The sequence below is a fragment of the Cyrtonyx montezumae genome, unplaced genomic scaffold (assembly GCF_038088225.1).
Source record: "Cyrtonyx montezumae isolate F1298 unplaced genomic scaffold, pur_monq_1.0 scaffold_21, whole genome shotgun sequence".
NCBI lineage: Eukaryota > Metazoa > Chordata > Aves > Galliformes > Odontophoridae > Cyrtonyx > Cyrtonyx montezumae.
In genome coordinates this window covers 6,561,408-6,584,348 of record NW_027071948.1, presented here as the reverse complement: position 1 = coordinate 6,584,348, position 22,941 = coordinate 6,561,408, and the positions used below count along the sequence as shown (strand labels likewise).

At 52.5% G+C, this 22,941-nt stretch overlaps 1 protein-coding gene and 1 long non-coding RNA gene across 3 annotated transcripts; both read right to left on the bottom strand.

Moving 5' to 3' along the window:
- Positions 1–988: 988 nt before the first annotated feature.
- LOC136049754 (uncharacterized) lies at positions 989–4,328 on the bottom strand. Of its 2 annotated transcripts, XR_010622334.1 has the most exons (4): positions 4,062–4,328; positions 1,867–1,929; positions 1,544–1,630; positions 989–1,238 (listed from the first exon to the last, which is right to left on the bottom strand). It is a non-coding gene; the product is annotated as an uncharacterized LOC136049754 (long non-coding RNA). The 2 variants fall into 2 exon arrangements; XR_010622333.1 differs by lacking the exon at positions 4,062–4,328 and having other exon boundaries at positions 1,867–2,238.
- A 2,862-nt stretch (positions 4,329–7,190) lies between these two features.
- On the bottom strand, positions 7,191–8,500 carry LOC136049529 (nematocyst expressed protein 3-like). The gene is given in 4 exon segments (XM_065737832.1): positions 7,191–7,828; positions 7,831–8,101; positions 8,103–8,438; positions 8,441–8,500. Coding segments are annotated over 4 exon segments (1,305 nt in total).
- Positions 8,501–22,941: the final 14,441 nt, after the last annotated feature.

Sequence of the window (22,941 nt, the reverse complement as noted above, 5' to 3'; positions counted from 1 at the left end):
GCCTGTACTGGTGCACATGCTCACTCCTCTCCACGTGCAAGACTCTACTCTTGCTCTGCTTAAACCTTAGCCGGTTCCTCTCTGCCCAAATCTGCAGCCAGTCCAGGCCTCGCTGAATGGCAGCACAGCCTTCCCAGTGTGTCAGCAGTTCCTCCCAGCTTTGTATCATCAGCAAACCTGCTGAGGGTGGACTCTATCCTCTCATCAAGGTCACTGATGAAGATGTGGAAAAGGACTGGACCCAGCACTGACCCCTGAGGAACACCACTAAGTACAGGCCTCCAACTGGACTCTGTGCTGCCAATCACAGCCCTCTGAGCTCTGTCAGACAGCCAGTTCTCAACCCACCTCACCATCCACTCATCTATTCCACACTTCCTCGACTTCGTTAGGATGCTGTGGGAGACAGTGTCCAATGCCTTGCTGAAATCAAGGGAGACTACAGCCACTGCTCTCTTCCCCATCCACCCAGACAGTAATGACCTCATGAAAGGCACAAGGTTAGTCGAGCATGACTTCCCTCTGGTGAACCCGTGCTGACTTCACAGCTGGGTGCTCTTGTATTACATCACTTCCCTGGGGTTTTACCATTTATTTTGTGCACTGAGAACAAGCAAGTGTGTGCCTGTGTTCACCAAGGACTCACCTCCACTCGTGCAGCAGCAGCTCTCAGAGAAGCCTTCATCATTTCTGCTCTCCTCTCTCGTCTTCTTTGTCGCTGTTGTCTTCTCCGTGCTACAGAGTGAGAAAACAAGATACATTCACTTTATCAACGTCAAAACTGCAGGAACGTGGGTACCGTAAAAACAGATGGCAGAAAAAAGACAAAGGAAATTGGACTAGGAAGCCTCTAGGGCAGGTTCCTCAGCACCTTCTCACCTCTTTGGAGATCTGTGCTGGGGCAGGCCCAGGGCGTGCTGCTGGAGCCGGCATGCTGTCACTGCTTTGACACATCCTCGTGATGTTCTCCCTGCTGTGCTCACCCCTCGCTCTCTTCTGGACAGGGAGTCGCTCTGCTGTTTCTTTCGCTTCCTCCAAGTCCTTGCGCTTTCTTCCAGACAGGTTCTTGGAGAGAGAGTGGGGGTTCACTGCAGGGGAAGGTCTTCCCCCTGGGCTGGGACCTCCTCTGCAAGGAAGCCCTCTGGTCTGGATGTGGGCTTTGGATTCTGCTCTTTGATGAGCTTTCTCAGAACAGACTGCATTCACATGGCTCTTTCTATTTGTCTCAGTGCCTCTCCCTGTCATCATCAAGAAAGGAGAAGCAACAAGGTTGAAAGAGAGTCCAGCACTGCAAAAAGCAAAAGGTCTGCACAGTGGGCCACAGTACTCGGAAATCCCATCTTGAGCATTCACGGTTGTGGATCTAAGGATCTTGGCTGAACTGTGAGTTCGCTTTTCAAATCAGAACAGGAAAGGTAACTGTAAATCCCAGGGATTCAGACCCCAAGCAACACGCAATGACAACAGTTCCAGGAAGGAACAGACAGAAAAAACAACGAGAAAGACAGTGCACAAAACCCAGATGCCTGCTGTGTATCTGTACCTCTCTTGGGGGCTGTGCCACACTCCATAGTCCTCCCCTGCCTTTCCGCACAGCTGCGCTTCAGAGGAAGACCACTGACATCAGCCTCTGACAGAAAGAAGACAAGAGTTATTTGAAGAGCATCTCTTGGGAGGATGATATTAGCACAGCCAACAACAAAATTCTCATCTTCAAGCCTAGCGTCTTCCATGTGCCTTTCTGCTGCTCCAGCGCTGCTCCATTTCTGCAGTCAGCACAGATCTGCAGGGACCTTTCCCCTCTCCTCTGTCACACACCCCTTCATGCAGCCCTGTTTAGAGGCAGGTACCCACACCATGGCTCACCTGCAAAAGCTTTCCGTTTCCCTGCTTGCCCAGCACCGTGACATGGATGCGCAGGCTCCATCCCTAAAACAAAATATCATTTGCTGATGTAACAGAAACCAGGAGGCAGTAGCAGTATTGTCCCATTAGCCCAAGGCCACCCCCAAAGAAACAGACACTGCTTTTACGGCCAAAACACAAACTGATGTTTAAACCATAACACGCTTACAAAAACCACTACGAGTCTCATTCCTGCTCAGGTGGCAGCAAAGGAAACCCGGTTTACCTGACAGCTCTACACTCTGCAGAGCAAAGGTGCATCAGTAAACAAAATGCTCTCGGGTGCACAAGTTGAGGAACGTATTTTTTTACTCTACAAAGGATTCACTCAACTCTAAGCACCACAGTTTATACACAGATTTCTGTCTCACTGATGCCACCAACTGCTGCTGTCAGCATCTCACTGTTTCTACAATGGTTACTTGACATCCCCTACAGCACTGCACCTGCTCAGAAGTAATACTCAGAATTCATTCTTGCACTCTTCATGTGCAGTGTGCAAGAAGAAACTCACTCCTGTGTGGTGGTAAGTACAGTCCACCTCCATCGCGTCTCACTGTGCGTCGAAAGGTGCAGTTGTGTCTCTGCTGTTCCCAAACACGCGGAACTGCACCACGATGCTTCTGGAGAGAGAAAGCAAATGTTGGTGAACGGGCAGCCAAGGTTTGCAGAGAGGTTGCAGATGGTGCCAGAGATAGGATATGAGATTGCTGAGACACTACTTATCACTAGGGAAAATACAGGCTGAGACACGTCTGTGCTATTAGCCCAGGCTGTGTGCAGCGAGTACACAGTCCAACTGGTTATTGTGCCATTGGGATACCCATGTGCCATTGAGACACTCATGTGCCATAGGAACACCCACATGTCATTGGGATGGAGGCCCATGTGCCATAGGGACATCCATGTGCCATTGGAACACCAGTGTGCAACTGGGAAACCAACGTGACTTTGGGATGGACACCCACATGGCATTGGGACACCCATGTGCCGTAGGGACACCCATGTGCCATAGAGATACCCATGTGCCTGCTCCACCCTTAGGGTTCTAGGGTTTCTGCTCCACCCCTTCCCCTTAGAAATAAGGAAGAAAACCCAAGCAAAAGAAACCCGGCCATACCTTTCCACTTGCAGAGCAGAAGCAGACTCCTTGCCGAGCCATGACCACTGAAGTCTCCGAAGAAGCTCAGGCTCTGAGGGCTCTCTTCACAAGAACTTCCCTCGCTCTCGGGTAAAGCTGGCTTCACTCCTTGACTACCTTGCTCCCTGAGATCTCCTTTCAAACGGGGAACCCTGAAGAAAGTATCCACAAGTGAAAAATCATGAGGAACGAGCATTTTCCCAGCTTTCTTCTGTCATGTAATTTAGCCTCTGGAGGAGGGCAATGTCTGCAAATCAGCTGGCTGCGAGAGCTGCCCGACACTAGATCCAGTTTATGTCTGACTGCCATGGCTTCCATCAGCAAGTATCCCTCCCCATCTCCTCGGCAGCTCTGCACACAGCTGGTGTTGCTGTCGTGAAGAAATCTCGCTCTGTCCTCTCGCTGCAGCACTTTGGGAATCTGAGAGACCTCCAGCTCTGGCTTACCAAGGCTCAGCAGCACTCCTCCCTCCTGGCTGACACACAGCACAGTGGCTGTGCCGCACGGTCAGCACTCATCAGCCTCCCCCTGCTCTCACCACTAGCCGGGATGAGGGCTGATGTAGAGTGCCCACCCTCGTGCACAGCTCACAGCCGTGACACTCCCTGGTGGCAGCCATGGCCCAAAGCACACAGTGCTTGACGTGTCCTTGGACAGTCCGTGTCCCAGCTGGGCACCTGGCTTCCTGCCATAACCTCAGAGAGCTTTTGTTCAATATCTCTTGGATATGCACACCCATGCATCACTAAGGCACAAGTTGCACTTTAGGAAGTCAGCGCTCTCCTTCCTTTTTAACACCTGACATGAAGGCGGGGCACTGGCAGCAATTTTCCCCAGGGGAGTAACGATAAGTTTCATCATCCTTAGTGAAAATGTGGGATGGGATCTCAACAAGAACCCGTTTCCCCTGGAAACAGCCATACAGAAGGGTGCTGCTGGAGCTGGAGCTCCTCCCCAGCCCAGCTTCTCTTCTGACACACCTCGTGGCAACCTCCCAGCACCAAGCCCAGCTCACCTGCTCGGCCTGCTCAGCCTCAGCTGTGCCCAGCTCACGCACACGCCGCAGCGCTGCTTCTGATGGGCTGTCCCAGGGTGATCACTTCCAAGAAGGCCCAGAGCTCGGTCTCGCTGTGCAGCACGCTCACCAGAGCACCAGCTCTGCTCACCTCCTGGGGAACAAATGCTCCCACCCCAGCAATGACTGTAACCTCAGTGAGTTCTCCCATCGCTTCTGTGCCTTCATCTTAAGCAAAGGGCGTGGTCACCTCCCGGTCCTTAATTTTAGGAAACCAACACAAGTCGAGCGGATTCTGGAGTCGGGCGTACAGGGGGTCTGAGGAGCGCTACACTCCAACTGAGAAGGAGATCATGGTATGGTGTTACCACTAAGACGCAACTTAGCTTGTAATTGTTCCTAAAATATCCTAGTTAATCACATTTGAAATTTGGTATTTCTACAGCAAAGGGGCGCTGAACTGAAAAGGCTGGAAGCATTGCTGGGAGAAAGCAACAAACAGCAGCACAACCTCAAGTGATGAGTCTTTAAAAAAAGAGGTAAGATGAATTATTTCCTATGATCAGTAACTTTCCCAGTTAGTGGTCACAGTGTGAATTGTTTGAACAGGATGTTTGCAGAACTGCTGGTTTTGTTTTTCTAAGATGTTCTGGTTTTCTAAGACATTTTTCCTTGTCCTGCTGTTATCTACCCTTGCAAAGAGTTGGCTCCCCTCCTGATTATAGGCTCCCTTTAGGTACTGAAAGGCTGCAATGAGTTCACCCCGCAGCCGCCTTTTCTCCAGGCTGAACAAGCCCAGCTCCCTCAGCCTGTCTTTGTAGGGGGGTGCTCCAGCCCTCTGATCATCTTTGTGGCCCTCCTCTGGACCCTCTCCAGCAGCTCCCTGCCTTTCTTGTACTGGAGACTCCAGACCTGGACGCAGTACTCCACATGGGGCCTCACAAGAGCAGAGTAGAGAGGGACAATCACCTCCCTGTCCCTGCCGGCCACTCCTCTCCTTTTGGAGCCCAAGATCCCATTTGCTTTCTGAGCTGCAAGAGCACATTGCTGGCTCATGTTAAGTTTTTCACCCATCAGGACCTGTGGGTAATGGCAAGAGTGTGAGCCAGACAGAGCTGCTGGCTATGCAAAAATTTGACCACAAGCCCTGGATGCAGGCTGTGTAAAGATAAGCTGACAAGGTCAAGATAACCGCATTTGAGGAATGAAAAGAAACAGGACACTGTAACAGAAGGCGATAGGGAACTGCTCATTTAGACGACCAGGAGTGCTTTGTATTGTTATGACGTTTAACCTTAAGGAATGTAACCTTTGCCCAATCAGATCTTAACAGACATTGCCTTTCTGTGTATATAAGTTTTGAGTTGTTGCTTAATAAACGAACATTAGCTTTCATCAAGCTGGGTTCCCATCCCTTCATTGCAGCAAGGACTCCCAGCTCCTTCTCTACAGGGCTGCTCTCAAGGACTGCTCCTTCCAGTCTGTGTAGATGCCTGGGATTCCTCCAGCCCAATTGCAAAACCTTGCACTTTGCCATGTTGAACCTCATTAGGTTCACCCAGGCCCAACTTTCAAGTCTGTTGAGATCTCTCTGGATGGCATCCCTTCCTCCCACCGTGTCACCCGCACCGCTCAGCTTGGTGGCATCAGCAAACTTGCTGAGGGTGCACTCGATTCTGTCATCAATGTCATTGATAAAGATGTGAAAGAGCACTGGCCCCATGACAGGCCCCTGGGAGGTGCCACTCGTTACCAGCCTCCACCTGGACACAGAAACATGAATCACCACCCTCTGTCTGCGGCCTTTCAGCCAATTTCTTATCCATCAAGTGGTCCGCCCATCAAATCCACATCCTTCCAATTTGGAGATGAGGATGTGGTGGGGGACTATGTCATAGGCCTTGTTCAAGTCCAGGTAAATGACACTGGTTGCCTGTCCTTTGTCCACCAGTGCTGTCTCTCCATCAGTGAAGTCCACCAGACTGGTTAAGGATGACCTTCCCCTGGTGAAGCCGTGCTGGCTGTCTTGGATCACACGCTCATTCCTCGTGTGATTAAGCATGTCATCCAGGAGGATCTGTTCCGTGATATTCTCAGGTACAGAAGTGAGACAGCTGTTCCGTGATATTCTCAGGTACAGAAGTGAGACAGCAGCTCTCTTCGGTGGTACGTGCATTTCTATGGTCCCTGTGTTTCTTGCTGAAGTTACCTGTTTGCTCAAGCTATGAGGCCTAGTTTTAACAAATCTATAGATTCAATCTAATTCAATTCCTTGATTCAGGATCACTGAGAAATTCTGTGATGGTATTGGGGTTGAACTGGGAAGCATTGGGAACTAGGGCTGAGGAAGGCACTAGGAGCGTGTGTGGGGGGCACCAGGAGGCACAGGGGCTCCACTGGAGGCAATAGGGAGGCAGTGGAAGCATATGTGGGGTAGACTGGGGGCTGCTGCGAGGCAGTGGGACCACTGCAGCAGGGAGCTGGGAGTGACTGGGAGCCCCTGGGAATGTGGCTGGTGATTCTGGGAGGCACTGGGATGACAAAGGGGTGGTTAATGGGAGCCACTTGGGGTAGCTGGGAGGCAGCAGAAGGCTGCCTTGTCCGTTCCCTTCTTCAGATCACATTGTATGCAGCTGCATACCACAGGAGTGTGTTCCCTTTGCTGGCCCTGTCAGTGTACCACACACCCTTTGGTATTTGCCAGGTGACGTATTTTCCTTCTTGTCCAGAACCTCCTGGTGGCGGAGGTAGCAGCTTCCGGAGAGCTGCTGTGAGGAGTTACTGGCCCTAATATTTTCTGTAATTCTTCTGTTAATGGAGAAGAAGACAAGTGAGTGCACTGATAGCAATGGGTGAGCCAGTGTGCTGCTGTTTGAGGTCAGGCTGCCCTGGCTTAGGAATGCGTGTCAGGGCAGGGAGATGGGCCTAGAAACAAAACAGTGGCAGTGAACTGAAGAGGAAATCTAATTTACTAAATAAGATATTGGAATGCAATAGCAGCTGCTGCCTTCTGCCGCTCCTCCCCTCAGTCCTTCAGTGGCAGCAGAATTGTGCATGGTCTCCCCCAGGCTGTTCACTGGGCAGGACTGGAAATAAACTCCGGCTTGTCGGGCGGCGAGGAGCGCAGGGTTACGGGTAGCCGTACTCGTCGGCTATGGCCATGTCTATCTCGCGCTGCACGAGGAACTGCACGGGGCCGATCTTCATCTGGTGGGCCGCCTGCTCCCGTCGGTCCCGGGCCAGCTTCTTCAAGCGCTCCCGCTCGGGCCGCTGCTTGGCTGTGATGGGCAGCGACTCCTGCAGTGGTGTGGGTGCCCCACGGCCACCCAGCCTGGGCCCCACGCAGGGCACAGAGTCCACGGAGCGCTGTGGCCGAGGCTGCTGCTGGTGCAGCTGTGAGGGTGGGTCCCTCGGCAGCGGTGCGCTCCTCAGCAGGCAGCTCGGTGCCGTCCTCTTGGCAGCGTCCTGCTCTCTGGCCTTGCAGCCTGCTGGTGCCGGCGCTGCCCCATCTGTGCTGCCGCGTTGGGGCCGGGGGAAAGTAGGCCCAGCGCTGGGTGTGGGTTGGGGCTGCACGGAGGGTGGCTGGCGCACCGGCCCCACCGCAGTCCCCCTGTGCCCCAGCGGGTGCACAGCCTGGATGGAGTCCAGCAGGTGTCTGTGCAGCTCGCTGGCAGGGCCCGCTCGCCCACTGCTGCTGCCTCCTGCGCTGACCCCAGCCAGCTTCGTTTGGCACGGGTGTTTGTGGCCTTTTCTTTCTTCCCTTTCCTTGCACGGCGACAGCTTTCCTTTCTTGGCTGGGGTGCTGCTGGTGGGCTGCTCGTGCTGGGAGCTCTCCCCTTTCTGGGGGCTGCCAGCAGGTGCAGGGCACTTGGCCCACTTGGTGCTGCCCCTGTTTTCCTTTTCTGCCGCCTGGCAGGGGACAGAGCCCGGTGACAGCAGCGAGTGGGCCTGAACCCCCTGAGGCCGCCATTCCTGCACCTCCTCGATGGGCTGCGTTGGTTTGACTGAGGGAGGTATGGTGATAATGAGGGGGGTTGTCTGTGGGCTGAGCTGCGTACCCACTGGTGGCACGACGGGGTGCAGCAGCGACAACCCACAGTACAGCTCAGACAGGACCCTGGGGGATGGTGGAAGCTCCAAGAAGGGGTCAGTGGGGGTCACGATGGCCTCCAGTCCCTCCATACTGAGCTCTCTGTTGTCCGTGGGGATGTGAGGGAGCTCAAAGATGAAGCATTCAGGGGCAGGGCTGCTGGGGTTCTCCTGAGGGACCTCGACAGCTCTTGCCACATCTGAAAAGGCAAGCACATCCCCTAAAATGGCAATGATAGCCTTACCACGTTCAATCTGGGCAATCACACACCTGCAGGCTCTGCATCCCCCAAACTCACTTTTGATCCAAGAGAACAGACCGTGAATGTCCTTGACATTGTCCGGCACATCCAAACTAGTCGTCACTGCTGCAACAGCAAGAAAATCCCCAAAGGGTCAATGGCAGCTCTCCCCTACTGTGTTCCAGGTAAGGCATCTTAGGGTCTTGGGTGAAAATTGGGTTCACATTACAGATCAGAACTGGAAAGGTAACTGTAAATCCCAGGGATTCAGACCCCCAACAACACACAAGGACAACAGTCCCAGGAAAGGACAGGCAGAAAGCCTAACTAGGAGACCGTGCACCGAGCCCAGATGTCTGTTGTGTGTCTGTACCTCTCCTGGGTGCAGTGTCACACTCCGTGCTCCTCCCCTGGCTTTCTGCAAGGCTGCGCTTCCAAGGAAGGCCACTTGCATCAGCTTCTGACAGAAAGAAGACAAGAAATACATGGAGAGCATCTCTTTGGAGGACGATGTTAGCACAGCCAACCACAAACTTATCGTCTTCAAGTGTAGTTCATTCAATATGCCCTTCCACTGTTACAAAGATGTGCTATTTCTGCAGTCAGCACAGATCTGGAGCATACGTTCCGCTCTCCTCCATCGCACTCACCCCTTCATGCAGCCCCATTTAGAGGCAGGTACTCACACCACAGCTCACAAGAGGTTCTTACCTGCAGGAGCTTTCTGTTTCCCCCCATGCCCGGCACAATCCCACGGACGTGCAGGCTCCATCCCTACAACAACAGATCGTGTGTTGATTTCACAGACACCAGCAGCCAGCAGCAGCCATACAGAAGGGTGCTGCTGGAGCTGGAGCTCCTCCCCAGCCCAGCTTCTCTTCTGACACACCTCGCGGCGACCTCCCAGCACCAAGCCCAGCTCACCTGCTCGGCCTGCTCAGCCTCAGCTGTGCCCAGCTCACGCACACGCCGCAGCGCTGCTTCTGATGGGCTGTCCCAGGGTGATCACTTCCAAGAAGGCCCAGAGCTCGGTCTCGCTGTGCAGCACGCTCACCAGAGCACCAGCTCTGCTCACCTCCTGGGGAACAAATGCTCCCACCCCGGCAACGATTGTGACCTCACTGAGTTCTCCCATCGCTTCTGTGCCTTCATCTTAAGCAAAGGGCGTGGTCACCTCTCAGTTCCAAAGTTTAGGAAACCAACACCAGAGTCACCCAGTGGAGTTATCTGAAGTCAATCAACGGAGAAATTCAGATGAGTCTTGTGCAGCCAGCTCGGGACATCCTCTCACTCAGGCACTGCACAATGGGACCCAGGAGACATTGGCACTGGGCTGCCTCCAGATTGGAGGCCAGAAGGATTTGGGCTTCCAAGCATACTGCAAGCATTTAGAGGAGCCAACCCTCTGGGTTTAATGGGGACAGACAAATCCTTCTCAGGAAGCCAGCTTGGCAGAGGCAGCAGCGCTCCACGTCCAGGTGCTGCATTTCCTCCTGGACACCCACACATGCTCTGACTCTCGTGCAGGTTTCTGCAGGGTTTGTGGCTTCCTGCTGGGGAGCTCCTCACATTCTCTTGCAGCTGCACCCCAGCATCGTTCCTCCCTCCTCTGGATACTGGGTTGTACTGGTGTGTACTGGTTCAGACTGGGTGGCACTGGTGAGTGTATTGGTGGAGGAATGGGTTCTCCCGGTTCCTCCTGGTTCCTCCTGGTTCCCACTGGTGTCTAGTGGCCAACGTGGATCCATACTGATCTTTACTGTTCCATACTGGTGTGCACTCCTACTGGTTCCCAGTGGTTTCTGTTGCCCACTCTTGGTCCATAATGGTGTCTACTGATGCATACTGGTTTATACAGGTCCATACTGGTTTAGAGTGGCCCACACTGGTCCAGTAAAATGTGGTGAAGAAATGGGTTCTGATGGTCCCTTCTGGTTCCTGCTGGTCCTTATGGATCTCCATTGCCCACTGTGGGTCCCAACTGGTTCGTACTGGTCTATAATGATCCTGTAGCCCTAGCCTGGAGAAATGTGTACTGTTGAGTCCTACTGGTTCTTACAGGGTTGTACTGGTTCATACTGCCATGTACTGGTTCCTATGGGTCTCTATTGACCACCGTAGGTGCATACTGTTCCTTACTGGTCCGTACTGTTGCTTAGTGGTCCGTACTGGTGTGCTAAGAAAGGAAATGATCTCCAAGGGAGATTTCTGAGTTTCACAGGGAAGCACTCATCACAACAGAGTGTTGTTTCCTCTGATACTGTCCCACCGAGTACACGGAAAAGGATTGTCCTGCTTTAATCTGGGCCAGATTTTTCCTTCCTAATGTCTGGCATGACGCAGTACTTTGGCTGCACGAGAAGAGCAGGGTCAGTAACACCGCGACGCTTCAGTTCCTCAGCTTCTCGTACTGCACATCCACCAAGGGGCTGGGGGTACAAGGAGCTGGGAGGGGACAGAACCAGGACAGCTGCCAAAGGACTATTCCATACCAGATGAGATCATGCCATAAAGCTGGAAAAATGATGGAGAGTTGGCCAGAGAGAAGCAGCTGCAGTTTGGGGATGGGCTGGGCATCACTCAGTGGAGAGTGAGCAAGAATTTTGTAGAATGTGTGTGTATTATATTATAAGCTGTCATTACCATTACTATTTTTTTTTGTCTTAGTAAACAGTTTTTATTTCAACTCTTGTGTTCTACTGTTTTTTTTTTTGTTTGTTTGTTTGTTTTGTTTTGTTTTAATTCAGTCCTGCTCCTCATCAGTGGGACAATGAAAGTTTCCAGCAATTCCTCCTGCATTCGAAGAGGAATGCTTTCTGGAGTGCACTCAGTGCCCTTGCCCAGGTCATCAGTAAAGGTATTGGACAGGATGGGCCCCAGTACCAACCTCTGGGGAACACGGCCTTGACTGGTCGCCAGCTGAGAGTGACTCCATTTGCCATCACTCTGTTTACCAGTACAAGCTTACCACTGCTTCCTACTGGTTTCCATTGGTCTCTGTTGACCACTATGAGTCCATTACTTGTACATACTGGTCTGCACTGGCTCATACTGGTGAGCCTTCACACAGTGGCATGCTGCCTGTCTTTTATCAGCCATTCCCAGGCCTTGCAGGAAGACTTCCCCTTGCCTGCACACAGACCAGTCCAAATTAAACTCTTTCTCCCAACAGCCTAGCTACATTAAGGATACCTTATCAAGACTAATTGGTACAGTTTAAGGTCCAGATCGTAAGCCTTTTGCCAGCCTCAGAAGGAGACCTTCAGCAGGGAAAGTTCTCATGCCAGTGTGGTAGCTGCATATTATTTGTGGGATGACCTAGGGCTTCCTTCCCCAGAGCTGCAGGCCAGGAACGGCTGACATTGGTTGCAGAGCTGTAGCACTCACACCCATGCTGGAAAAGGAGGGAAGGGGAAGGGGAGAGGAAGGCAGGGGAGGAGGAAGGAAAAAGGAGAGGCCGCAGTTTATCTTTCTTTATGCTTTACAATCAGGGAGAAACTGGTTTTCCCATCCTGCTTTCCCATCTGACAGCTTCAACCTAAGGGATGCGGGGCTGTGAGAGGGAACTGTGGGAGCGCGGCTTGTTCCTCCCTCTGACGGGGGCAGAAGGAATGGGACAGAAGAGGAAAGCAGAGCACGGCTGCATTTTCCGCATGGCTCTCACACCCTGCGTTATGCTGAGAAACGTGCTGAGCCACTGTGCCTATTGATGATGGTTAGCTCTGCACCTCTGCCATCGTCTTTATTCCCAGCTGTTCCTGTGTGTAATGCTCCACACTGGGACCCTGCAGAGCCCAAAGTCCTCCTTGGCTGCTGTCGCTCACCTGGTGGATGCAGGGTGCTGTGTGTATGAGGTGGTTCTTTCACTGAAAGAGATGAATTGGAATTTGCATTTCTCTGCTTAGAGAATGTTACCTGTAAGGCTGTAACTCCTCTAGAGCGATGCTCTTCATCTTTGCTTTTAGCATCTCTGTGTGCTGGGGCCACAGCTGAAAGCTATGGTGTTTGAAAGTACACCCTGCACTCTGTGCTGAGGCATGAAGACTTGGTCACATCTTCAAAATATGGTTGGGTTTTTTGTTGCCTTTTTTTTTTTTCCTTTATGACGGTAAAAAAATGTTTCTTCAATTTTTTTTTTTCTTCACAGTCATCTTGTTTCCTGTAAGCATCAAGGGGATCTTCACCTCATTTCTTATCCTTGTGTATGACCACAGACAAAATCTGTGCAGAGGAGGCAGCACGTGGTGTGTTCATGTTTAAAAATAAGAACAAAGCAATGAACAGGGATGTGTTTGAGAAGCTGTCCTTGCTAGCTGGTTGTGAAGATGAGGTAACAACTGGGGGAAACAAGTAACAAAGGGAAAAGATACTGAAACGTGCAGTGGGTAACAAAAGTTGCTCTCCAGCAACTGGCAGCTGGACCCCAGCGTGTGCATCTCCTGGGGGAAGAAAGAGCTGTAGGGACAAGGAGGTAATCCTTGGTACTGCTTTGGGATCACAAACAAAACAGCACAGGGAAGGAAAAGATGAAAGCCATGGAGTGCTGATGATGTGCTGGGTTTGGTTTGTCTGTGTGGCAGTGATCCAGGTGATCCCGGGCTCCTGGGGCTCCCTCCACTGAGGTGCTGCTGCCTCAGCACACACTGCTCTTCAGCTCTAGCAGCTGTGGATGCTCAATTAGTAAACAGTATAGAAAACACTTGAATAGTAAACACAAAAGCAGGAGCTGCTGTTAAAGGTTCTCACAAACGCACAGCACTGTGGTTGGTCTCCTGTGTGGATGTGCCTGTGGAGCTGAGCTTGGAGCTGCTTCTAAAGCCCATCCCACATTCAGGGCACCTGTACGGTCTCTCTCATGTGTGGATGTGCCAGTTGAGGTCAGAACTGCTTTTGGAGCCCTTCTCACACTCAGGACATTTAAATGGTCTCCCTCCTGTGTGGATGCGCTGGTGTTGGATGAGGGAGGATTTCCATTTGAAGCACTTTGCACAGTCAGGGCACTTGTACACTCCTTTGAATGTATGCTTGGAGTTTCAAGCAGACAGAATGCCTGTCACAGCTCTTCCCACACTTGACACATGGGTTCTGCCTTCTCTTCTGGCACACTTCCTTGCTCCTCGGGTCTTCATGCTGATTTTGAGCTGTGCTGGAGTTTCAAGGGTTCCTCGCTCTCTTTCATACATGGTTTCCCAGTGGCTTCTTGAACTGCTCTCCCTGTTCCAGGGTCCCTTGGACACCCCTTCTGGTTTCTCCCACTGAAGCACAACTGCTCTGCCTTTCATCCACACCACTTCTCTGCAGATCCTCCTTTATAGCTGTGCTCCTATCTCCTGCTGGAAGACAGAGGGAATGCAGGAATAGCACACACAACCCAAAATACTGCCCAGCCAGAGATGGCTTTTGCCAACCCCAACCTCCTCCTTTTGCCCCACCCCACCTGGGCTGAGGTCTCCTGCCATCTCCTCCTGGTTACACGCGTCTGGGATCCGAGACTCTTCCCCTCCTTTAAGCAAGGAGATCACTATGGGTTTGGGGCCTGAAAGAAGAACTTAGTTGATAGCGTGGAGATGAGAGCATTTCCATTATTTTTGCACAGCTACTTGTCCAGTAAATCCAAAAAGTGTTCCTCCCCTCTGTGAAACTATTATTAGGATCTGATATCTAGGACACTGGCCAACACAATATCTCCTCCCTTTGGAGCCCAGCACACCTTAGAACATCTCAGAAAATAATGCAGGGACACCTTCTTTAACATTCCCTTCGGAATGTAGTGTTTAGTTCTTTCCAAACTACTCAGTGCTCGAGGTTTCAAAAAGGTGGATGGGATTGGAATAGGAAAGCACATCATGCTAAAGGAGTAACCTGGTGTCAAAGGTTTAAGGGCTGGTTCGGCTCTGCTTTGTGACAATTGGTGCAGGGGGTCCATGGACCCACACCCCAGGAAAGGGGAAGGGGCAAAAGGAGGAAGGGAGATGGGCCTAGAAATAAAACAGCGGCAATGATCTGAGGAGTGTCATGAACGCTCAGAGTCCAGTTGGAGTTTTTGGAATATTTTATTACAACCAAAGTAAGTAAGCAGCGCTGGGTGTGCTGGGAAGTCTCTGTTCTGCCAACAATGCACACCAAGAAGATGGTTCCCTTTTCTTTTATACAGTGTCTTATTTAAAATTCCCTGAAATCTCCTCCTCCTTTCAGTTAATCATTTTATTCTTCTATGCTTGTGTGGCTAGTCACTAGGGGCTCACACGTTCCTTCAGGTGGTCTTTAGGATGAAGTCTGTTAGTCTTCCTCAGTGCCCTCTGATTCATCCCTCTGGGCTCTGTCTTGCAAGGTTTGTGTTTGAGATGCTTATCTCTGCCACCCCTTGGTTTGAGGAACACGCACTCCGGCTCCATCTTGCAAGGTTTTGTGTTTGAAATGCAGATAGAGTTCTGTTCTCAGTTTATCCTTCCATGCCTTATAAGGAAATTTTACTCCTTTAAGCAATTTTCTCTGCCAATTGTGGTTAAGGCTAGTTTACAGTTATTGTATCAGCATCCTTGACACTGTGTCTTTTGACACGAGTGACATCCACGTGTTTTACAGGAGGAAAGCTAATTTACTAAATAAGATATTGGAAAGCAAAATAACACAGTATAATACAGTATAATTAGAATTAAAGCTAATAAATCAAATAAAATGAGCATGAGAGACTGTCCAATAAACCAAAGGCCTTATACTAACACTGAAGGCAAGACAGCAGCAAGCACCTGCTGCTGGGTAGATCCCCAAAGGAAAGAGAGTGTCCCATGACACGCAGTTTTTATTTTTCCCTCTGAGCTGAAAAATGTAAAAATACAAAGCAACGCAAAGTCCTCTGGGGAACGTATTTGTTCTCTTCTGAGACAGGTATACCTATAACTATCGATGATCCACGGAGCTGGAGCATTAACTCTTTAACTCTCAGTGCACAACATGATGTTATGATGTGAAGTACCAATACCAAAAATCATAAAACCATGACACCAAAGCCCCAGGCACCAGGCCGGGGACACCCTACCCACACTGATCTGGCCATGGGGTGCCCAGAACAGACAGAGCTGTGAGCTGGAGACTGTCCCAGCTCTGAGCTCCCGCATTCGCTGTGGGTTCCTACAGGAACTCAGGAAATCCCTTCCATTCTCCATGTCCTGCTTTCAGCCAGGACAAAGTTGGTTTTCTCCATTGACTCTGTTATGATACCGTGCTATGGTTTTAATGAAGACAGTGGGCAGGATGACCTGAAGGAAGGAAAGAGGAATGCAGAGGGAAAGATAAAACTGCACACAAGTTCCAAGATTTCTTCAATCGCTGCTCATGGGCGGTGGGAGCTTCCTTGCTGTCTCACCTTCAGCTTTAGAGGAAGGCCTTCAATTTCGGACACTTTCTCTCTCTCATTTTATTTGATTTATTAGCTTTGATTCCACTTATATTGTGTTATTTTGTGTTCTAATATCTTATTTAATAAATTAGTTTTCTTCCTCAGATCTAGCTAGAGGAACTAGGGTAGAAGGGCTAGGGCTAGGGCTGTGCTAGGGCTAAAGGGCAAGGGCTAGGGCTGGATTAGGGCTAGAGGGGATAGGGCTAGGGCTGGGCTAGGGATAGAGGGGAAAATTCTAGGGCTGGGCTAGGGCTAGAGGGACTAGGGCTAGAAAGACTAGGGCTAGAGGAGATAGGGCTTGGCCTGGGCTAGTGCTAGAGACACTAGGACTTGGGCTGGGCTACAGTTAGGGCTGGGCAAGGGCTAGAGGGGATTTGGCTAGGGCAGAACTAGGGCTAGGGCTGGGCTAGAGCAGAGCTAGAAGGAGTAGGGCAAAAGCGGCTAGGGCTAGAGGGATTAGGGCTAGGGCTAGAGGGAATAAGGCTAGGGCTGGGATAGTGTTAGGGCTGAGCTAGGCCTAGAGGGGCTAGGGCTAGAGCTGCGCTAGGGCTAGGGCTGGGCTAGTTCTAGAGAGGCTTGGGCTAGGGCTAGAGAGGCTAAGGCTAGGATTGTGCTAGGGCTTGGGCTGGGCTTGGGCTAGGGCTAGGCTAGAAGTGGAGGGGATAGGGCTAGGGCTGTGTTAGGGCTTGGACTAGGGCTGGACTAGGGCTAAGGCTGGGCAAGGGCTAGTGCTAGGGCTGGGCTAGGGCTAGAGCTAGACAGGCTAGGGCAAGAGGGGCTAGGGCTAGGGCTGTGCTAGAGGTAGACCTGGGCTTGGGCTATGGCTGGGCTAGGGCTAGAGGGGCAAGGGCTAGTGCTGGGCTAGTGCTAGGGCTGGGCTATGGGTAAAGGGGTTAGGTATAGAAAAACTAGAGAGGGGCTAGGGCTGTGCTAGGGCTAGATGGGCTAGAGATACGGCTAGGGGGGCTAGGGCTAGGGCTGTGCTAGGTCTAGAGCTGGTCTATGGCTAAAGCTGGGCAAGGGATAGGGATGGGCTAGGGCTGGAGGGGCTAGGGTTAGGGCTGGGCTAGGGCTAGATGGGATTGGGATAGGGATTGGGCTGGGCTAGGGCTGGACCAGGTCTAGAAGGGCTAGGGCTAGAGGGGATAGGGCTAGGGCTGGACTAGGGCTAGAGGAGGTAGGGCTAGATGAGCTAGGGCTAGATGGGCTAGGGTTAGGGATGGGGCGGGCTATGGCTGGGCCAGGGCTAGAGGGGCTAGGGTTAGGGCTGGGCTAGGGCTTTAGGGGCTAGCTCTAGGGCTGGGCTAGGGCTAGAGTCACTAGATCTAGAGGGGCTAGGGCTAGGGCTGTGTTAGGGATAGGCCTGGGTTAGGGCTAGAGTGGCTAGGGCTAGAGGGGATAGGGCTGGGGCTTGCTAGGTCTAGAGCTGGGCTAGGACTAGGTCTGGACTAGGGCTAGAGGGGCTAGAGATAGAGGAGCTACAGGGACTAGGGCTAGAGGGGATAGGGCTAGCTCTGGGCTGTGGCTTGATGGTCTAGGGATAGGTCTGGGCTAGGGCTAGAGGGGCTAGGACTAGGGCTAAGGCTAGGGCTAGAGGGGATTGGGCTAGAGTGGCTAGGGCAAGCAGTGGGCTAGGGTTAGGGCTAGGGCTAGGGCTAGAGTGGCTAGGCTAGCCCTTCTAGAACTATCCCCACTAGCCCTAGCCCAGCCCTAGCCCTAGTCCTGCTCTATCTCTAGCCCCTCTAGCCCAAGCCCAGCCCTAGCCCTAGCCCCAGCCTAGCCCTAGCCTCTCTATCCCTAGCCCAGCTCTAGACCTAGCCCAGCCCTTTCCCTGTCCAGTCTAGCCCTATCCTTTCTGGCCCTAGCCCAGTGTGACAGACAGCGGCCAAGTAATCACATGTACTGATGCAGTTAATGGTGATCCTCCATTTATTTCTAATCGCAGCTTACATTTATACCATTCTATATTACAGCATTCACTGAAAATAGCCTGTGCATAATCACAGCATCTGATTGGTTCACAGTATACAATCTTGCGCCTGTTACGTTGCTTACAATCATCTCATCTAGTTGTTACTTTAGGCGAAGGTGCTGTGTGTTACAGTTGCTTCATCTAATTGTTACTCTAGCCCAAAACCGACATCTTCTTCCATCGGGTATGTGCCTTTCTGCTGATATGCAGTTTTTGTTCTGTTCTTGTCTTGTTCTACTTTTCATCCAATAGCAAACTTTATGGCAAGGATTGCTGACGTATTCTTAAAAATCCCCTATAGCTCAGTGCTAGCAATAGTCCAGTGCTACCCCTAGCCACTCTAGCCCTAGCTTCTCTAGACCTAGCCCAGCCCTAGCAAATCTAGTTCTAGCCCAGCCCTAGCCCTAGCCACTCTAGCCCTTGCCCCTCTAGCCCAAGCCTAACCCTAGCCCTAGCCCCTCTAGTTCAAGCCCAGCACTAGCTGGGCTAGTAGCCACTCTAGCCCTAGACCTAGCCCAAGCCCATCCCTAACCATAGCCCAGCCCTAGCCCTAGCCCCTTTAGCCCTAGACCTAGCACAGTCCTAGCTGTAGCTCAACCCTAGTCCTAACCCCTTTAGCTCTAGCCACTCTAGCCCTAGCCCATCCCTAGCACTAGTCCTGTCCTAGCTCTAGCCCCTCTAGCCCTAGCCCCTTTAATTCTAGTCAAGCCCAAGACCTAGCACAGCCCAGCCCTAGCCCCTCTAGCCCTAACTCAGCACTAGCCCTAGCCCAGGCCAACCCCTAGCCCTTCTAGCCCTAGCCCAGCCCTAGTCCTAACCACGCCACATACCTTGCCCCACTAGCCCTATCCCAGACCTATCCCTTCTCCATCTAGCCCTAGCCCCTCTAGCCCTAGTCCAGCCCTAACCCTAGCCCCTCTACCCTAGGCCCTCTAGCCCTAGCTCAGCTCTAGCGCTAGACCATCAAGCTCTAGCCAAACGCGAGCCCTACAACCTCTGGCCCTAGCCCTTCTAGACCTAGCCCCACAAGCCCTAACCCAGCCCCAGCCCTAGCCCCTGTAGCCCTAGCACCTCTGACTTTAGTTTGGTACCATATGTCTTCATCTAGAGGCCCCACTCACCCCCTTATAGAACCCAATGTTGGGTTCATAATTGCCCCCACACAGTCCCCCATAGCCTTATATCCTTACCTATAGCCCCCACACAGCTCCCTGCAGCCCCCTTTAGCCCCCCCGCTGTGGCCCGCTATGGCCACAGATCCCGTTTAGCCTTGGGGTCCAGGGGTCGCACGGGGACCAGGGGCACCGGGAGCAGTGGTGGAGGGGTCGAGGGCACGGCCCGGGTGCTGGCATCAGCGCTGTGGCGGTGGGGGACTCAAGTTCTTGATCAGAATTGATTGAAAAGATCAACTGGGCAGTCCTGAAACAAGAAGCACGGAATGCCAAACCCAATTTCTGCATAACGCACTAGTGAAAAATCTACAGTTTACTGGGGAAGAAACAGAGGAAACACATAATGAGTTAGAGCTGCTTTAATAGGAGCAAAAGAAAGACCCGCACATTAATGTCAAATGTAGAGCATAAATGGTGAACAGGAATGAAGGGGAAGGTAGAGCAGACTTGCAACAAGAAAAGAAGGCAATGTGTGAAACATGGGCAGGTGCTGTGGGGGGCGGACAGCTCATAGTGATGTCCCCGAGCAACAGGCTGTGACATCAGCAGGCAGCAGACGCTGACTGCTTAGCCCTCAGTGCTCATCATGGGATGTCGTCAGAACCTGGCTCATTCTGGCTCGTTCCTGGTCCCTGCTGAGCAGCTCTGCGAGGCTTGTCAGTCGAGCGAGGATTTGGTTGTACTGTGCTGGGTTGTGCCTGGGGCTGCTTGCAGCATCTCAGCACCTGACCCCACAGTACTGCTTGTGTTTCCCTGGCCCTGCCTAGTGCAGGCAACCAGGACTCTACGGAGCACACCCACAGCAGCGGACGTGAGTGGTGTGGGGACATGTGGGGCAAGCATGGGAAGACTGGCTCTGGGCCAGCAGGGAGCATGAGGCAGCCCAGTCAAGGGCTTGGGAGGGCTTCCTGTGAGGGACTGCCTGAGGACTTTTATACTCCGGGGCAGCAATTGAGCGTGACCTCTGTTCCTCTTCCAGATTGCAAAACCACAGCTGCAGCTCTGGTGAGGGAGAAAACTCGTCATCCTCAGTTCTCCCAGCCCGCTGCAGCGAGGGGATCATGGCCGCGGAAGAGGCGTGGACGTGTGGCATCTGCTGCAATGCGCGGGGCGACATCGCATACGCGGTTCCATGCAAACATATGTTCTGCCTCGGCTGCATCCAGCGGTGGGCAACGATGAAAGACAGCTGCCCACTGTGCAGGACAGCCATGGAGACCATCTGGGTCTCTGTGTGGGGAGACAATGAGTACGTGGGGTGCATCATCTCTCTGTCTGCAGTGCCCATTGTATTCAGCAACACCGCTGGCCCCAGTGGCACTGCAGCAACTGCTCCACTGCTCCCTGAAGAGATGGCTGTGGAGCCAGAGCAAGTGGGCAGCATCCTGCCAGAGGACCGGGCAGCACTTTTCAGGATGAGTCAAGGCATCGTCGCCCCTGTGCTGCTCTGCTGCTGCAGGTATTTTGCTGCAACCCGGAGCTGCGCTGGTGGGAGATCAACTGGGTCAAGAGCATGATCCAGGCGTTCCTGTGCAAGGCAGGGCCGGACAGAAACATAATGATAGAGCGTGCACAGGACATCCTGGGTCCCTTCACCGCACGACTTATCGACGCTCTCATCGAAACCATTGAGAGCCAGTGCCGCCCAGCTGCTGGGCCTCCAAGAGCACAACACTCAGAAGCAGGAGGGCGGCCCCGAAGAGCCCAGGAGCAGGAGCAGGAGCAGGAGCAGGAGCAGGAGCAGGAGCAGGAGCAGGAGCAGGAGCAGGAGCAGGAGCACGGCCCCGCGGCCCCATCCGGTCCTGCCACCTCTCCGCCCTCTGGCAGCTCCGCGGGTCCCGACGCGGAGGAGCTCCCGGGCACGTCCAGTGGGGCCCTGGGTGGGAGTGCCGGCGAGCTCCACGCCGCACCCAGCCCAGGGGAGCAGGAGCGGCCCAGCGAAGAGCCAGGTCCCGAGGCGGCCGGTCCCTCGGAGCAGGGCCACAGCCGCGGCCCCTCCACTCGCGGCCGGGGCGGGAAGCGCTCGGCCGGCAGGCCCCGGCACCTCAGGAAGAGGAGGGCCGGCAGTGCCCAGCCCCCCCCCTCCTCCGCCCTGCAAGAGGCGGCCCCCCCGGCGCCTCTAGCGGGGCTGACACGTGCGTCCAATGAAAGATCAAAACGCAGAAGCACAGCTCGTTTCTAGCGCCCGTTCTCCAAGCCGGTTTGCCCTACGCGTGCTCGCCCTACACACGCTGGCATTATATCGGCACCACTTTGTGGGAGGGCAGATGCGTGCCGCCTCGAGCCGGCTCCCTGCGGCCGCTCCCGCGCTGCGGCTCAGCCAATCGGAGCCGGCGGCGGCACTGCCCTCCTTGGGGAGGGGGATGTAGCAGTGGAACGCTTGTGGGTGAGTGATGGGGCAGGCTAGCGTGGGGGACGCTGTTGTGGGGGTGTGTTATAGGACCCCTGATCAGGAGGAGGAAGTTGATGAGGCCTTCTGCAAGCAGTTGGAAGTAGCCTCGCGACCTCAGGCGCTGGTTCTTACAGGGGACTTCAATTCTGCAGGTATCTGTTGAGAAAGAAGCATGGCCAGGCTCACGCGCTCCAGATGGTTCCTGCATTGTTCTGATGCAAGTGGTGGAGGAGCCAAAAAGGAGTGCGGCGTTTCTGGACCTTGTTCTGCTTTTGGGAAACGGGAAGAAGGGCGCGAGCCCGCGCGCTATGACAACAAATACAGTCCCACATCAGCCGGCCCCTGCCTGGGTAGCAAACTGGGACCAGCTACCGCCGGCAGCGCAGGAGGGGAAGTGGCCACCGGGGGTCAGTGACACTGACCGACACCAACGTGACTCCTATCCCAGCAGCTGTCACGGGTCCCCCAGGGAACAGGCGCAGAGCACTCTTGTTAGAACGTTCTTCTGTTACATGGATGGGACTTTTTATTTTTAGCAGAAGTCATAGATGCTGACATTAACAACACAGCCTTGCTCAGACATACCATTGGACCACTTTACCACAAGGAATGCTTAATAACCTCCCCCTCCTGCTTAATAGCCCATCAATATGCCCAACGACTGTGGCAAGTGCACTGTGTCTCTCACCGTGCTCTCCCTTATTTTATAATGTTCAGTCACACACTGGATTGCCATAATAACTGGGATTGTGTGTTTCTTACTTACTGTTTTGTAAGTTGTTGTATTGTAAATAACTTATGTGCGCCACAGGGAGTGATGAGAAACAGCTGGATTACCCAACTGGATGATATATTAGTAACAACACTGGTCATGGTATGACAAAAATGGGTGATTTTCCTATGTTTCCAATGGAGCCCTAAGAATTAGAATTATTAGGTATTATTTAGGTTGTTGTGTGCTGATTTTTCTATTTTTAGTGGTAGATTAAATAAATTAAATTGAGCAGGATTTGATGCTTCCACTGCTGGAATCCATGGAGATAACTTTTTTAGTGTACTTTTATCTTTTCATTATTGGTTATGATGTTTTAGCCTATCAGTCAGCCTTTTCTTAGTTTGTCAAGACAAAACCTGGAAAGGAATCCCAGGCAAAGGGATGACCCTGCACTATAGAATGATTCACTCTCTTTCATCCACTAATCAGAATTTTTAAAATGTGACTATGCATCACTCGAGACAAAGGGAGAAACGGAAAGGGAGAGACACTATCTTACCTCAATTCAACATAGGATTCTAATATAGAATTGTGGAATATTGCCCAATGGATATTTTAGTTCACTGATTCTTTCAATTGGCACCTCTATCAGGGACCTAAAGGCCCCTGGCAGAAGAATGATCTTGGGAAGGAACAAAATATTCTGATAGTTTTAAGGATATTTGTGGCTATAAGTATTTCTTAGAGAGAGCTGACCGTAGTAGTTTAGTCTGTTTTGCAAGCAGGTGTTCCATGTGGGCTCTGTATCACGCACTGGCCACGCGAATGCAGTGTACAAATGGAAAAAGTACCCTGAGAAGAGTAAAATCAGGAGAGAATTTGTGATGGGAGAGAGAGGA